Consider the following 16,327-nt stretch of genomic DNA (forward strand, 5'->3'; position numbering starts at 1 on the left):
ATTTAATTTTAATAAACACTTTAAAATGATAAAATTAGTCTATCTTTTATTAACGGTACCAAATATAAGCCTGCAGCACACAACTCTTCAACTTGAAGATTCTATAATGCATCATAATAATCTTTACAGTCCACAGTCACACGACCTCTTCCACAACGCATGACAAGTTAACCTCGACATTTAAACGAATGAAAAGCATAGCCTTGTATAAAATCTTATCACAAAAAAACAAAAAGGAAAGAAAACACAGGAATCAAGTAGTGGGCCATCCACAAAATGGGGATAACTTAAATCGCAACAAAAAAAGGTAAACCAGATAAGTTGCGGCGACGGATCCTTTCTCATGGAAATAATGACTCTTTAAAGCTCACAATCACAAAAAAAAAACATTAAGAAGCGAAAGAAAAAGAAAAAAAAGAAGTTAGAGAAAAGGTGACAATCACATGTGTATTCAAAATCCTTATCCAAAAGAAAACATCCCCTTAATTTAGAGTCCACAATTATTCGCCAACTGTCCCTCATTTATTCCTCCGGATTTTTATCTAGGCAGCGCTCGCCGGAGCTCCTGCGCCAGCAGATTGGGGGCGGACAGGTGGGGCAGGTGCCCCTCGATGTTCAGCATGTGCACCGTGCTCCGGCCTCCCAGGTGATTCTTCACGTACGCCGCTACCGACGCCGGCACCGACACGTCCTTCGCCGTCTGGATTATGGAGCACGGCACCCTCACCAGCCCTAGCACGCCGCGGAGGTCGCTGTTGAACACGGTCCGAGACACGAACAGAGTTATGTCCGGCCTCATGTTGAACAGCGTCCGGCTGAACTCCCTCACCGCCTCCGGCACGTCCGCCCCCACCGCCAGCGGCGCGAATCCGTTCACCCACGCCTCGTAGTTCGCCTCCATCGCCGAGAACACCTGCTCGATCTCCCCCTGCTCGAATCCCCCGTGGTAATTGTGATCGTTCAGGAATCTGCACAAATTCAACCAGTTATTCCGATTTTTGCGGAATTGTTTTTTTTTTTTTTAAATTAGGTATCTGCAGAAATTGAACCAGTTACCATCTAGGTATCGGCAATTTTTTGAAATTAGGTCGTCTGCAGAAGTTGAATTTCCAAAATTTGGGGAAAAATTACGAAATTAGGTTTTCTGAATTTGAGAGATATGACCTAGGGGAGAAGCCGACGAGGACGAGCTTGTTGAATAGCTGGGGGCGTTTGATGGAGGCGAGGATTCCGATGGTGGCGGAGACGGAGTGGCCGACGTAGGTGCAACGGCCGATGCGGAGGGCGTCGAGGATGCAGAGGAGGTCGTCGACGTAGGCGTCGAGGGAGGTGTAGCGGCGGAAGTCGAAGTAATCGGGGTTGACGGTGCCAGCGCAGACGAGATCGAAGAGAACAATCCGGTGATCGTGGCGGAAGAAGGGGAGAATGCGCTGCCACGCCGACTGATCGGTGCCGAAGCCGTGGGCGAGGACGAGGATCTTCTCGCCGGAGCCCACCACTCGCACGTTCAACGCCTCCAGTAGACTATGCCCCATCGCCAAAAAAAGAAAATTAAAAAAAAATGATTTGATAATTTAGTTTTGGTAGTTGAAAAAATATTTGAAAAAGATATTGGTTTTTGTGGAGTGTGGAAGTGGGTATTTATATTAGGTGAAAGCTAACTAATATCTATGCATCTCATCTTCTCTTCATTGGATGAGTTTTTCATTTAATTTTTTCAGTATAGTAAAGTGAGCTGAATCTAGAATGTGCATTTTTTTGTGGTCACCAAGTTATATTTTTTCTGATGTAGACTTTATACTAGGAGTTTTGGACCCATTCACTTATATATAAATATTTTTATTAAAATAAATACACACATTAAAAGCAAAGCGAAGGGTCCATACCACATTCGTTACCAGACAAAGTGAATGGAAACAATAGTTGGCCTCCGTCTGTTTCATAGACTAGTCAGTCTATAGAGGAGTGGTGAATATAAGGTGCAATATGTAATTTCAATAAACCAATATAAATGTGGCTAATGTGGACCCTAACCTAATTGAACCATCTCGCGTAATGTTTGGCCGGAGTGTGGGGGCCGCCAAGTAGACGGAATCGCCTTTTGCCGCAATAAACCAATATAAGTGAAATTTTGCGCACCATTTAGATTTGTTAAAAAATTTGAAAATATGAATTATATTTATAAAATTACATTTTTATTATTATATTGAATAAAATTTTTATTTAAATATTTTAAATATTAATAAATATAACACCTATTTCGATTTTATTAGTTTTTTGGATATTTAATAATATTAATAATTTTGAATTTCGGTAATTTAAGGATTTCTGTGACATGTACATATTATATTTTCTTAATCGGTTCATGTTAGGCGAAAATCCTATCTGATAATCGAATGCATATTCCTATAAGATTTGGTGAGGACTGAGGAACTACTAAGTTTTTTTATTAAACAAGGCACTACTTAAACGCCAATGAATCACAATTTAGTTGATATGACATTCCTTCTTTAATAGGTTGACAGTTTGACTCGTCATCACCTGTATAATAGAAATAAAGATTCATTATTAACATTTGAAAAAAATTATTTTTATTGTTATTTTCATTCGAAAACGAAAACAGTGGAATTTTGATCCTTAAATCTTGTAATTGAAGAGCTAAGACTATCTTCAATCAAGCATACATTAAATCTCACTTTTGGTATATATACATATTGCAAACCCAAACTCATTCTTGCATTTTTATATGAAACAATACCAAATATGCATGTGTATTATTCTTGCATTTTTATATGAAACAATACCAAATATGCATGTGTATTGTATAGTTATTGGTTGTCGTTAGGGGTGGCAAAATGGGTAGCGGGTAATGGGTAATTCCCATTTCGACCCGCTACCCGCCGGGTATCGGGTACCCGATACCCGACGATAACGGGAAATGGGACGGGATCGGGTAGTGTGTTTTAGAGTTTTGCGGGTAGCGGGTATACCCACTACCCGTACGGGTATACCCGTTAGTCCCGTTAATACCCGTTATTATTAGTATTAGAGCCATATATCATTTTTAATACTCCTTCCATTCCATATTATTAGAGGCGTTCCAAATAGTTAAATTAGAGAAAAAAATAAATAGTTAAATAATAATAGCCATATACACATTCATTTTGAAAAATTAAAAATAAATAGTTAGAATGGAGAAAAAATAAAGTAAGAGAGATAATAATGTAGAGAAGAGTATTTATATTATTATTTTTCCAAAATGAGTGAAGAAAATGAAATTTTTCTAAGAGTTCTTTTGAAACATTTTTATATTCCGACGAACATACAATTGAAAACTCATCGGAACTAGCTATAGAGTCCCCTCACTTTTATTCTTAATCTATTCAAAGTTTACCATCAATATTAATTAAGTAAATTAGGGAACATTGACGATTATCATGGTTTCAAAATTTTTATTGTTATAGTCTTCACGGATCACGCAGCGATAAAGTACTTACTGGCTAAGAAGGAGTCTAAGCCGAGGTTAATCCGTTGGGTGTTGCTCTTGCAGGAGTTTGATTGGGAAGTGAGAGACAAAAGAGGAACGGAGAATAGAGTAGCCGATCACTTAAGCAGAATATATCAAGGGGAAACAGAAGAGGCCATACCCGATGCCTTCCCTGAAGAGCATTTGTACTTTCTGGAGAAATTTCCTAGACCAATTGACTGGGAAGCAGTTTTGGCTTTAACCGGTCTAGGGGAATCTGATAAAGAGAAGCGCACACTTAACGCAGAACCGTGGTTTGCTGACTTAGCCAACTACTTGGTCATGGGAGAGGTGCCAAGCTCAGACGAAGTTTCCCGGGCCCAGAAGATGAAAATTAAAAGCGAAGCCAAATATTACTTTTGGGACGACCCCTACCTGTGGAAGATGTGCTCAGATCAAGTGATTAGACGCTGCATTCCCAAATGGGAACAAAAAGATGTGCTAATTCATTGCCACACTTTGGCATGTGGAGGTCACTTTGGACCAAGGAAGACAGCAAGGAAGGTTCTGGACAGCGGTTTTTATTGGCCGACATTAAATAAGGATGCCTTTGAGTTTTGCCAGTGTTGCGAGAGATGCCAACAGACAGGGGGAATTTCAAGGAGGGACGAGATGCCTCAGGTCCCGGTGATCGTGTGCGAAATTTTCGACGTGTGGGGAATGGACTTCATGGGACCGTTCCCATCATCCTGTGGGAACACTTATATATTGGTTGCAGTAGACTATGTGTCTAAGTGGATAGAAGCTAAGGCCACCACAACATGTGAATCGAAGGAGGTGGCAAAATTTTTGAAGGCCAATATTTTCAACAGAGTATGGAGTTCCTAGTAGCCACGTCCTCAGTCTAATGGCCAAGCAGAGATTTCTAATCGCGAGATCAAAGCGATATTGGAGAAGACAGTTAATCCGTCAAGGAAGGACTGAAGCAAGAGGCTCGGTGACGCATTGTGGGCCTACAGAACTGCTTTTAAAACGTCTATTGGAATGTCGCCTTACAGAGGCTTGTGTTTGGCAAGGTGTGCCACTTACCTGTGGGTATTGAGCACAAGGCGTACTGGGCAGTGAAAGAGTTGAACATGAAACCTATAGCTTGCGAAGAAGAGAGGAAGTTACAATTACAAGAACTGGAGGAACTTAGGCTGGAGTCATTTGAGTCTGCCATGTGGTACAAAGAAAGGACGAAGTTATGGCATGACAAGAATCTCCGGGTCAAGGAACTTCATGTGGGACAGAAGGTGCTCCTTTTCCAATCCCGGCTCAAGCTGATGCCAGGGAAATTGAAGTCTAAATGGATCGGCCCATATACCATCGTCGGCCTCCGCGCAAACGGAGCAGTGGAGATCCAGGGAAGTGCCTCTAACTCTGTCCCTTTTCTTGTTAATGGTCATAGAGTGAAAGTCTATAGGGATAATTCTGAGCTGTGTGTGGTGGATGAAGTTCCACTACACGCACTCTCTACTATCACCTAGACGGACGAGGAGGTATTCTCGATGAATTCCTGGGTCAGGTAAATGGTTGACATTTTTGAAAATATATGCTGAACCAGGGGATCTCGAGGATACTCAAAGGGAATGTGTAAATAGTTTAATTGCTTTGCTAACTAAAGAAAATCCAAAAAATGGAGTATATACAATTTAAAATCTTCCAAAAATATTTTCGAAGCACCAGACTCCGACGGGAACCGATGCCTTACATTCTAACCTTGACCTAGGAGTCTGGCGTCTTCAATTTGTTTTTATAGGGTCATGGTCAGGGAAATCAGCTAGAGGAAGGAACCTGGAGGAAGAAGTCAAGGAGGGATGGAGATAATTTGAATTTCAAAATTTGGCCGATATTTATGGGAGTTGTACGGTTGCTTACATCACGCCTGCAACCGCACCATCTTTTCATCAGAAAAGGCAACCGTCGCCTCTCTTTCTCCAATAATCCCAATCGACGAAAAAACCTGAAATTACTCTCCCTTCTCTCTACTTTTCGTTCTCTCTCTAGAACACAAACCCTAACCAGAATTCGACCCAATTAATGGATTCAACCCAACTCACCGGAAGTTCGCAAAGCAAACGGTGTACGGCGCAGCCCTGTTGGCAGAATTGACACAGAAATTGGGGAGCGTCGAGAAAGCAAAAGAAGTATACGCCTTGTTCTCCGCTAGCCTAATGACATCCGTGGCGGTCATACCACCACTGACGATTCCGGCAGATTCGGCGGCACAACCGGCAGTTCTCCATGAAGAAGGGCCTCGAGACTCTGGATCTCAACATGCAGAAACCGCTTCACGGGAGGCGGAAAAAGAAGAGGCGGTGCACGAACGGCCGGAGGATGGTGGACAGACGAACAGCGGAGCAGAGGTGGAGACCGAGAAGCAAGGTGACGAAAACCCTAGTTCTGAGGGTAAGGAAGATGGTGAGGGGGAAACCCCTGTTATAGATGACGTTGTGGAGGGGGAAACCCCTATTGTGGACAAGTACTGTTGAGGGGGAAACCCCTGTTGTGGAAGAGGTAACTGAGGGGGAAACCCCTATGGAAACTGGGGATGAGACCCCAACTGATTTCAGGGGTGCGACCCCTGAACCCATGGAAGAGGGGGCAACCCCAAGTGATGTCAGGGGGGAGAACCCCATTTATATTGAGGGGGCAACCCCGATGGTGGATAATGAGGGGGAAACCCCGGAAAAATTGATGGAAGAAACAGATCTACATGTGACTGGAGTACCGGAGCCCGCTGAGGGAGGGCTGAACTTGATTGTGGACCTGGTGGATGACCAGGAGGAAGACGAACCCCAGATAGACGAGAGGGCAGAGAGGAGACGAACCAGGAGGAGTCTGCTCGACGAAGTTGATGACTTAGTTCCTGATGCTGCGGAAGCAGAGGAACGTCGCCTGGCCACGGAGAGGGCAAGAAAAGGAAAGGCAGCGGCGACCTCATCTACCCGGTCAAGGAAAGCTCCCTCCGTCAAGGAGGTTGAGGAGACCCTTTCCCCAGTGACCGAAGATCCCTCTGCCGAGGAACAAGACGAGCCTACCCATGAACCCGACTATGAATCTGAAGAAGCTGAAGAAGAGTTTATTCCAGGACGCCCGGAAGTTTGGCTGACTAAAGAGCTGCTAGAGGCGATGAGGCAGTTCGACGATCAGAAAAGGACCACGGTGTACAAGGAAAGATGTAGCGCCGGGAAGATGGCTAAGTCTGGGAAGCAGTACAGCCCCAAAGAGCTTAAAATGATTGCATGTGACGAGGACTTCCGCGCTTGTATCTATTCGATCGGATTTGAGTGGTTACTGAAGCACAGCCAGGAGAGGGTGCCGGTGGACCTAGCAAGGGAGTTTTTCTCCACCTTTCGATTGAAAAACACCACTGATCTTGACGCGGACTCCATAACTTTCAGGCTTTTTAATGAAGAACATGAGATGAGCATCCGGGAATGGTCTTTGAGAATGGGGTTGTTCACCCAAGCCGAGGATGATGAGGGGATATGGAATGATAGGATGATCGGTGTGCCGAAGAATACGCCGGGTTTCAAAGTGCAAACAGCATGGGAACTGATCACCCACTCCAAGGCGGGAACGTTTAAGTCCAGCTACTCCAAAGCCTCTCACATCGAAGACCGAATCCTCCGCTTTGCTCAGACGTTTATCAGCTACAACTTGATGGGAACCGCTAATTCAACTCTTACAACTACCGACCTTTACTTCACTTGGTGCATGGCGAAGGGCGTGAAGGTGCACCTAGGTTATTGGCTGGCTCAGGCATGCCACCAAATGGCGAGCAACCCTGCACGTCATATGTATACCTGCCACCTCCTCGGCGCTTACCTCCAACGGAACATCGAAATGAAGATTTCCAAGACCGCTCCTTTGGTAGTCATGTGCGAACCCCCAGAGATTTTCAGTGTTGATTATTTTTTCAACAAGGGGTTGTTACAAGCTCATGGCGCCAAAACCTTCTTCTACTCGATAGGAGACAAGGTAAAGGCGGAGACTGGAGAAGCCGAGGAGGCCATGTCAAGTGAAGATATTGAACAGTTGATGAGGAAAGAAATGGTGAAAGAACTTGGGGGGATTAGAAAGGATTTGAACGGAAGCCGGGAGGAAGTGAAGACCCTGGGGGCAATATTGCAGATTTGGCGGTGAAGTCTCGCCAAACAAAATGAGCGAATGACGGAGGCGGTGGAGCTTTCAATGAAGATGTTGAAGTGGTTGCAGCAGAACATTCCCCTTGACCCAGTCGAAGGTAACTCCTAGGTCCAGCAGCGAAGTCAAGCAGCCCGTCCAGAGCAGTCCCTCCGTCAAGCGACCACAGCAATCGCTCAAGCAGTTGATCTCCCCACCCGTTCCCAAGCAAGTGTCAGTCCCAACAAAATCAAAGTCTCTGATGAAGAAGCCAGTACCCGACCAGCCAGAACAGGAAGAAGAAGAGCCGGAGCAGCCGGCGAAGAAGAAGGTGAAAATGACCCGACCCGGAATCCCACCCCAGTCTGGCTCTCGAGGGAGCCAGCCCCAGAAGTGAATCACCCCCATGACCAAGTAAATTTTATTTTTTTTCTGCTTTCAGTTATCTGTTTTTGTTTTTGTTGCCTATTTGTGTTATGTATTTGTCTGTGTTTTCTCCCACTTAGCCCACTGCTTGGTCTAAGTGTGAGAAGTTTGTATTTTCTGTTTTGTTGTGTTTTCTCCCACTTAGCCCAATGCTTGGTCTAAGTGTGAGAAGTTTTTTGTTTTTATACATAAACTGTTGTTGTTGTTGCATTGATCTCTCTGTTTCCCTCCTTCACGACGATGGCTTGGGGACAAGCTTGAGTGAAGTGGGAGGGGGAGAGGAGTCAATGCATGTATTTGTCCGCATGATAAGAGTCTTTAGGTCTAGTTTTGTTGTGTCGCATGAGCCAGTGAATATAATACGACATGATCCCCTTAGTGAAAGAGGTATTTCAACTTAGAAGCCTTTTCCTTTAATAAGCCAAGTCAATCTGAGTGAAGCGAGAACGATAGAGGATGCCTTTACTTACTTAGTTGTGAAGCCCTACTATAATAGCGAGTTATAAGCCTTAAATAACTTCGAGCTAACACATGTTAAAGGGCCGCCACTGAATGCTTAGGGAGAGAGTTGTGAAGGAGTTATGAAGGTATAAGCTGGACGAAGTCCAGGGTAAGGTGTTATAAGCTGGACGAAGTCCAGAAGAGAGGAGGAAAATGGAGGAATAAGCTGGACAAAGTCCAGAGAGAAAAAAAAAGAAGAGAGGAAAGCAAAAAAGGGAGAAAATATAAAAAAAAAGATATAAAAAGAAGGAGGAATAAACTGGACGAAGTCCAGGGGGAAGTTGTTTAAGGGGCAGGAACAATAATAACCTGACCCAGGAAAAAAGGAGGAACTCTCATAACCCGACGCTTCAGTGGTGTGGCAATAACTTAAGAGAGAATCGATCCTAACATCCCTGGTGAGGAATGAGTGATCGAGTGAATCCAATGATTGGGTAAGTAAAAGGCTATCTTGACGAACTGACAGATTGGCTAGGTAGAGGAAGGGAAAGGGCCTATTTGGAGGAGTGCAGCCTGTTGGATTGACCTTAATCTTGTGGGGATGGTTGCCTAAAAGTTGAAGCTAGCTCATGCATATGTGTTTATGTGTTTATGTGTTTGTATGTTTTTCTTTAAGTGTTTTAGTTTCAAATTGTGTCTAGGTCTAGGAGTCTGTCTAGAGTCTAAAGAGTCGGTCAGGGGATAACCTTGCTTGAAATTCGCCTTATTCTCTTTCTTGTCTTTATACTTGAGGACAAGTATGGTTTAAGTGTGAGCAGTTTGATAAGGCTAATTTCATGCATCGGTTATATAGTGAAAAGCATTACATTTTGCTGGGTCTAACACGGTTTCTAAGCCAGGTGTGTGACAGAATCGCTAGATCCAGGAGATGCTGGAGGAAACAGTCTAGCGAAGAAATGAAGTAGAAGTGAGCAGAACCTAAGGAAAAGAAGGCTAGAAGAAGGGAGTCAATAGCTGAGGGCAACAAAGTCTATCTATACCTCGCTGGGCCCCACTTCAACGCCTATAAATAGAGGAGCATGCAACACACAAGATATCACTCTTTTTCGTTCACTCTTAGCTCACACACAACACACACTTGGGAAATGGGAGTTCTGGGGTAGTTTTAGGTTTCAAGGGGTCAATTCTTCAGAGAAATTCCGTCGTAACACCGTCCGCGTGAGGGCGAAGATACAATCTATTTACTTTCAGTTCTTTTGCACTTCTATTTCGTTCGAACTTCACTTTTGGAAGTCGATTTGGCTGTTGATGTTACTGATTATCTATGCATTTCTTAGTTTTCGTTATATTTGTGTTATTTCGTGTTGATCTACGTTGATCCTGCTGTTAAGAGTTTTTATTTCGGCGAGTTGCATGTTGATCTCTGTTTCTGTCATTTTGGTGCTCGATCTGGGAATTTGGCTGTAGATCTGCGGTGTTGTTGTTGATCGGAGGTTGTTGGTTGAATCTGAAGTTATGAAATGTTTCTTTTGGTTGGAGTTTGTGTCGGATGCTTGGATCCGGAGTGGATTTAGCGTCCGAGGTTGGATCTGAACAGGGGAAGTCGAGTTATGCATGGATTTTGAGTTTTCTGTTTGCTTTCTGTTTTGCTTCGTCTAGCATCCGTAAATTTGCTTAGTTCTTAATTGTTCTTCATTAAATCGTTAAAATCCAGTCTGCTCTGTTCCGATTGCGCTCATGCTGTTTCTTCTGAGTTTTTTATGCAAATTGGTTGGAGAAGATGATGTCGCTGTTAGTTAGTACCTTAGTTAGTTGTTTTCTTTTTCAACTTTTCGTCCGTACTCTGTTTTTTCAGTTATGGTCCCCACCGTCAGTTTATTTCCCAGATCTAGGTAATTAGGATAGTTTCTCAGATCTAGTGATTGTTTCGGTTCTAGTTTACGTGCATGCTTTTGTTGTTTCGCCTAGATCTAGCTGTTAGCGTGACAGTTTAAAATCCCAAGTTTAAGTTTAATTTCCTCAACCCAAAAAAAAAAAAATGCGTGGCAGCAGCCAACCCAAAAACAATTTCCAAATCCTTGAGCATGATTATTACGCATCCATCCCTGTGGGATCGATCCCTACTTCTCTGTGCTAGGTTTTAGTAAAGTGGTTGAGGGTTTTTGAAGAAGTGCTCTGTGTGTCCGATGACCAGGATTTTCCGACGACCAATGAGTTCCTAGACCGTGTGATCTAGCGGATTTGCTGGACCTAGGAAACCTGTTATTTCTTTCTGTGCACACAGTGACTACCCACACACTAGTTGTGTTCTCTTCATCTGTATCAATTGGTGCTTTCATTGAGAGCCCAAACAGCTTGGAGTGGTGGCCGGACAAAGAACTCGCCGTGACCAACGAGTACATTTGGGGCCGACTCGGAGTGGTGGCCGGGCAAAGAATTCGTCGTAACCAACGTGGTCGTGACCAACGAGAACTCAGAGTGGTGGCCCACGGAATGGTGGTCTGGCAAAGAACTAGTCGTGACCAACGAGAACGTTGGTCCATAAAGGAGGGTCGAGACCAAACAAGAGAATTCATCCCAAAAGACTAGACTGTTAGGAGAGAGAGCTCATATATTCTATATACCCCACACCGGTTGTTCTTACAACCGATGTGAGAATTGAGTCCCGAGTCCGTAACAGTATTCGTACTGATTATTACAAATGACTACCTAGCACAGGTGGTTGGAACTGAGAGACGCAATAAGCAGAGCCTGTGTTCGACCCACTCATTGCCCTTATCATTTTTTCTTTGTCATAGTCTCATACAGTGTTCACTTCCCATTTATAGCGCGTAACATTTTGTCTTTGCCATAGCTATTTTTTAGTAACTTGTAATATAGTATTATTATTTCTTGAATTTCATTTATGTTTTTAACACACTAGCAGATTTTTTCATAGCTAGATAAATGCCTATATTAATTTACTTGTTTACTAATTAAATCATGCATATGATTTTCATTTTAATTCATTATTTAATAATTACAAATTTATTTATGTTATTTCTAGTAATTTAATTTGTGTAATGGTATCTGTTTGCTTTCCTATTTGAGTAAATTACTTAGTATTACTGTAAGATCACAAAGGAACGTTCTTAGTACTCCTAGCTCCATAAATTTGCATATATATCATATAATAGTAGTAAATTTAACTAAATTATTTTGCATATATATCATATAATAGTAGTAAATTTAACTAAATTATGTTTACTTTTAAAAAAGTATATTACCACCTCATATTTCGATACGACACTATCAATATATGTATCTTTAACTTATGTTATTCATTCTTAATTTTTTCTCATATTATCCATTTTTACTTCAGCTATGTACCGTTGAAGTTACAATTGTTTTTGCTGTAGTTGACAACGAAAATATACAACAATTGTTAATAGTAATATGGATCTCCCACTATTAAAATTCTGTGTTTGTCACTATGTAAATGGTTGAAAATGACCGATGAAAGGATACGCCAGCTGATTATAATATATTTCAGCCTTGAGTTGTTTGTTCATTTCCATGTAACTGACGAAACTACTAAGAAATTTCTTATAGTACGAACAACGAAGTTTCCACAAAATCCTTAATTTAGATCTGAGTACTAAGACGAATGAAGTTAATGGCAAATACAAAAAAAAATCTTTAATTGGAGAGGAGATATTCAACATCACAACAGCTCAAAAGATAAAGAGACATTTTGGTCCACATCCCAACTACATACTCTATAAGTATAAATTATATCGCACATTCTAAGGCACTTGATTGCTACATCCATTTTGTCACATTCTATTCAGAAAAATATGGAATACTTACTAGTTTTGTCTTAATAATCATATCACAAAATCAATTCATATTTCACACTAATATGGTAACATGATAGAGACCTAATATTCTATTTTATTTTAGAAGGGATTTTATTTTAGAAGGGAGCTGATATTCTCTTCGTAGATGAATTTAGTTTATTTATGTTTTAGTATTATTTAGTTATTATGATTTTATTTACTTTCCATTGTGGTTAAGATTTGATTTGCTTTTGATTTGTTTTCCTAGTTTATAGAGATCTTTTTGTACACACATATTATAAGTATGTGTGGAGTCTTTTATTATTATCAAGCAGAATGAAGAATTAAATTATTAATCTCGTTCTCTCCTCCGGTTCTCCCTCTCGGAGAAACCGCCAGTTCTCTCAAATCTCTCAAAGTCACGCTAGTTTCCACCCTCTCTAATCTCTTTTCATATAATTTCTCTAGATAGGAATTAATCCCATATTAATTCCTATCAAATTGAGATCTTTTTGTACCACACATATTATAAATATGTGTGGAGTCTTTTATTATTATCAAGCAGAATGAAGAATTAAATTATTAATCTCGTTCTCTCCTCCGGTTCTCCCTCTTAGAGAAACCGACAGTTCTCTCAAATCTCTCAAAGTCACGCTAGTTTCCACCCTCTCTAATCTCTTTTCATATAATTTCTCCATATTAATTCCTATCATAATCAATATCGATAAATTAACACTAACTCCAAGTAAAAGTATAGAAGATTTGAAGGTGTAAGCATTTCATTTGAGTTGAACTATTTCATTGGGGAAAAAAGAACTTATTCCACATTAAATACGGAGTACTAGTTATATGGCAAACTTTTCTTTTACAATATCCCGAAATAAAGCCAATGTTTTTAATTTGAATTGTTTTGAAATCTTATTTTACAAAAGTAACCTCATTTAAAGTACAGATAGTGATAAATATTCATAAATTCTACCTAATCTAACTTTTTTGATATTTTACATTAAAAAACAATTTATAAATATGAATTAACATAAAATAAATAACAAGCTAATCATTCCAAAACAATATAAGAAAATATTAAAATTTTAAATTAATATTAACAAATTTAAGAAAAAAGCTACTATTATTTTAATTGTATAACGTATAATTATTTTGAATCAAGTTAGAAATCATGTCAAAATTTGTTATAAAATTTACATATAATTTCTTTTATATTGCTATATAACAATATAACTAAAACAAAATTAATATGTAATATAATTAAAATAAATTAAAGTTTCAGAATATTATATGCGTATACAATATATATATATATATATAGAGTTGTAATCAATGTCGAACCTTTCTTAAAGACCGAACTAGAGACCAAATCTGGGCCATAAGATCTAGTTTTTTGATGGGATATGCTGCTGTGTAAATTTTTTTCGCTCTTCATTACAAGCCAATTTTACTTCATTGTATAGGTTTATTACTTCATTACATAGGTAATATATTGAAACTACAACATGTTTTTACTTGCTTCAAGTAGGTTTTGAAATGATTCAACATATGATTCATTCGAATTCATTGACATGAGCTTTTACTTTATTCACATTAAAAAAATGCAATTTATTCAAGTGAGTTTATTACTTCATTCAGAAACGTTATTACTTCATTGGATAAGGTTTTTACTTCATTCCAGTAGGACTTCAAATGCTTCTACACATACTTCAATCAAATAATTTATTATATTATTCCATGTGTTTATTACATCATATCAGCGTCGTAGCGGTGGTGATAGATATTGTAGAGAGAAAGAACGGCACGCAGACGGCGAAACTGCATTTACGTACTAGAATGAAGTAATAATCCTATTAGAATGAAGTAAAAACCTATTGGAATGAAGTAATATATTCTGAAATGAAGTTAAATCTTCCTAACGTGTTAGTATGACTTATTTACCTTCGGATGAATTAAAATAGACTGGTGATGAAGGAGAAAATAATTTATAAATTTGTGAATCTCATCCATAAAAACTAGATCTAAAAGCCCTAATTTGGTATGGTTCGGTGGTTCGGTCTTTAAGAGTGGGTTTGTGGATAATGAGACTCTATATAGTTATATATATATATATATATATATATATATATATATATATATATAGGGTATGTTAGGGTGCCACCACCCCTTAAAATAACACCATTCCACCATTCCTAGCCAATCATTTGTACATGTGGACGAATAATAAGCTGTCACGTGGAAAAAAAAACTGAAAAAGACGGTCAGCAATTTGTTGGTCTTTATCCAACAATATTTCTTGTCCAGCAATATCCGACACACTATACAACAATCTATAGATTGTTGTGTAGTGTTTGTAATATTGTTGTGTAGCCTTTATAATATTGCTGTATAAGTGGTGTCACGGTGTCATTTTAAGAGGAGTTGTCATTTTAACACAGACCTATATATGTATATTTATTCTTATGAAGGTATTATTTCTTTATTCTTTATGAGGGTATACAATAAATGTAAATTGTAAATATTATACAAACTCCAAATTCAAAAAAAAACTAGCTACAAATAATGATGCAAAAAGAGTCATATATGTACTGATTGATGAAGAGTGGGCAGCGCTAGGTATACATGTAGCCCTGAATTTTCTTTTACTTCTACCTATGTCTAAAAAGAACTGTCTTACTCTATGTAATGGATGACCGGATTTTAATAATACTATGTCCGTTCCAAGGTAATTGAGCCACTTCTTTTGGGCATATAATTTAAAAAATTAATATATTAAATGTTAAAGTGGATATAGTAAAGTAAGAGAGAGAATAAAGCAAGAGAGATGAACAAAGAATAAAATAAGAGATGAAATAATATTTTTACTGTAAATGGAAATTATTCCATATGACAACCAAAAAAGGAATACGGCTCAACTAGTGGAATCTAACCTCATTAAAAACATAAACTTATCATAAATAGGTAACTAATTATGTCGAATGAACTTATTAAAATAACTATAGCTATTTATCATGAACGTAGATAATAATATACTACTATTATACATAGAGGTGATAGCCGCTGATAACATGAATATATACCCCCACTTTCTGATTTTTCTATCAAACTTAAGAGTTGGTAGCTAAGAGTATCTATAACTGTGCTCTTTGTGTAGAGCATGATGCTATTCACTGTTTATGAGTTTGACTCCACTTTCATTCATATTTTATTCCATGATCTTAGCTAAGGCATAAGAGCATCCATTATAGGTGGACAACTTTTGGTGGACAACTTTTTTTTTTTGTCCATAGCCCCATTTTATTTGTCCACAGCCACAAAAAAAAGTGTCCGCAGCAATAGTGGACACTTTTTAGTGGACAACTTTCACTTTATTTTTCTTGTTGTATATTTTAATTCAATTACAAATTATCGGACTAAAAATAATTCGAGATAAACGACTAGTGCAATAAAATTAAAATTGAAACTAAATTTTCGTCGGATTAAAGTGAGAGGAAAATTACAACGAAAATTTGATCTACGGAAATCACACATGTTGTTCATGCTACGCCGCCTCCCCTACGTGCCCAGATCTCTTCAATCAAATCGACCTGGAGTTGGTCATGTGCTGTGCTCCTGCGTATATCAGCGAAACGTTGGATCAGATATTCATTACTACGTGGTACACCCATCTGTATCGGCGCGGAGGCAACACCGTGACTTGTACTTGCACCATCTTCCGGCGCCCAACGTTCTGCAGCAAATCCTTCATCTTCTATTATCATATTGTGCAATATGATACACGCTACCATGATATCCGCGACATCATCTTCGTGCCACACTCGTGCGGGGCAGCGTAGAATGGCCCATCGCGCTTGGAGCACACCAAAAGCTAGCGGCCTCTTGTTTGCGCGCAAAATATTGTCTCTTCGCGCCAGCCGGTTGCCGAAGTGTCTTGACGAATACGGGCCAACGAGGGTATATTCCATCTGCCAAATAGTATCCCCCCGCGATACTGCGTGCC

General features: G+C 39.8%; 1 protein-coding gene and 1 long non-coding RNA gene across 2 annotated transcripts; one reads left to right on the forward strand and one right to left on the reverse strand.

The window, feature by feature from the left end:
- Nucleotides 1-283: 283 nt before the first annotated feature.
- LOC125196378 (probable strigolactone esterase DAD2) lies at nt 284-1,535 on the reverse strand. Its single transcript, XM_048094870.1, has 2 exons — nt 1,165-1,535; nt 284-968 (listed from the first exon to the last, which is right to left on the reverse strand). The coding sequence occupies exons 1-2, from the start codon at nt 1,533-1,535 to the stop codon at nt 539-541; spliced, it is 801 nt and encodes a 266-aa protein (XP_047950827.1). The 3' UTR covers nt 284-538.
- LOC125196379 lies at nt 810-1,691 on the forward strand. The gene is made up of 2 exons (XR_007171885.1): nt 810-946; nt 1,169-1,691. It is a non-coding gene; the product is annotated as an uncharacterized LOC125196379 (long non-coding RNA).
- Nucleotides 1,692-16,327: the final 14,636 nt, after the last annotated feature.

The sequence above is a fragment of the Salvia hispanica genome, chromosome 6, assembly GCF_023119035.1.
Source record: "Salvia hispanica cultivar TCC Black 2014 chromosome 6, UniMelb_Shisp_WGS_1.0, whole genome shotgun sequence".
Taxonomy (NCBI): domain Eukaryota; kingdom Viridiplantae; phylum Streptophyta; class Magnoliopsida; order Lamiales; family Lamiaceae; genus Salvia; species Salvia hispanica.

What these genes read in the sequence shown, in the direction of transcription:
- LOC125196378 (XM_048094870.1), bottom strand. Translation starts at nt 1,535, where the DNA reads ATGGGGCATAGTCTACTGGAGGCGTTGAACGTGCGAGTGGTGGGCTCC. An exon ending in CTCGTCGGCTTCTCCCCTAG is followed by an intron (nt 969 to 1,164) that starts GTCATATCTCTC and finishes GAATTTGTGCAG; the next exon opens with ATTCCTGAACGATCACAATT.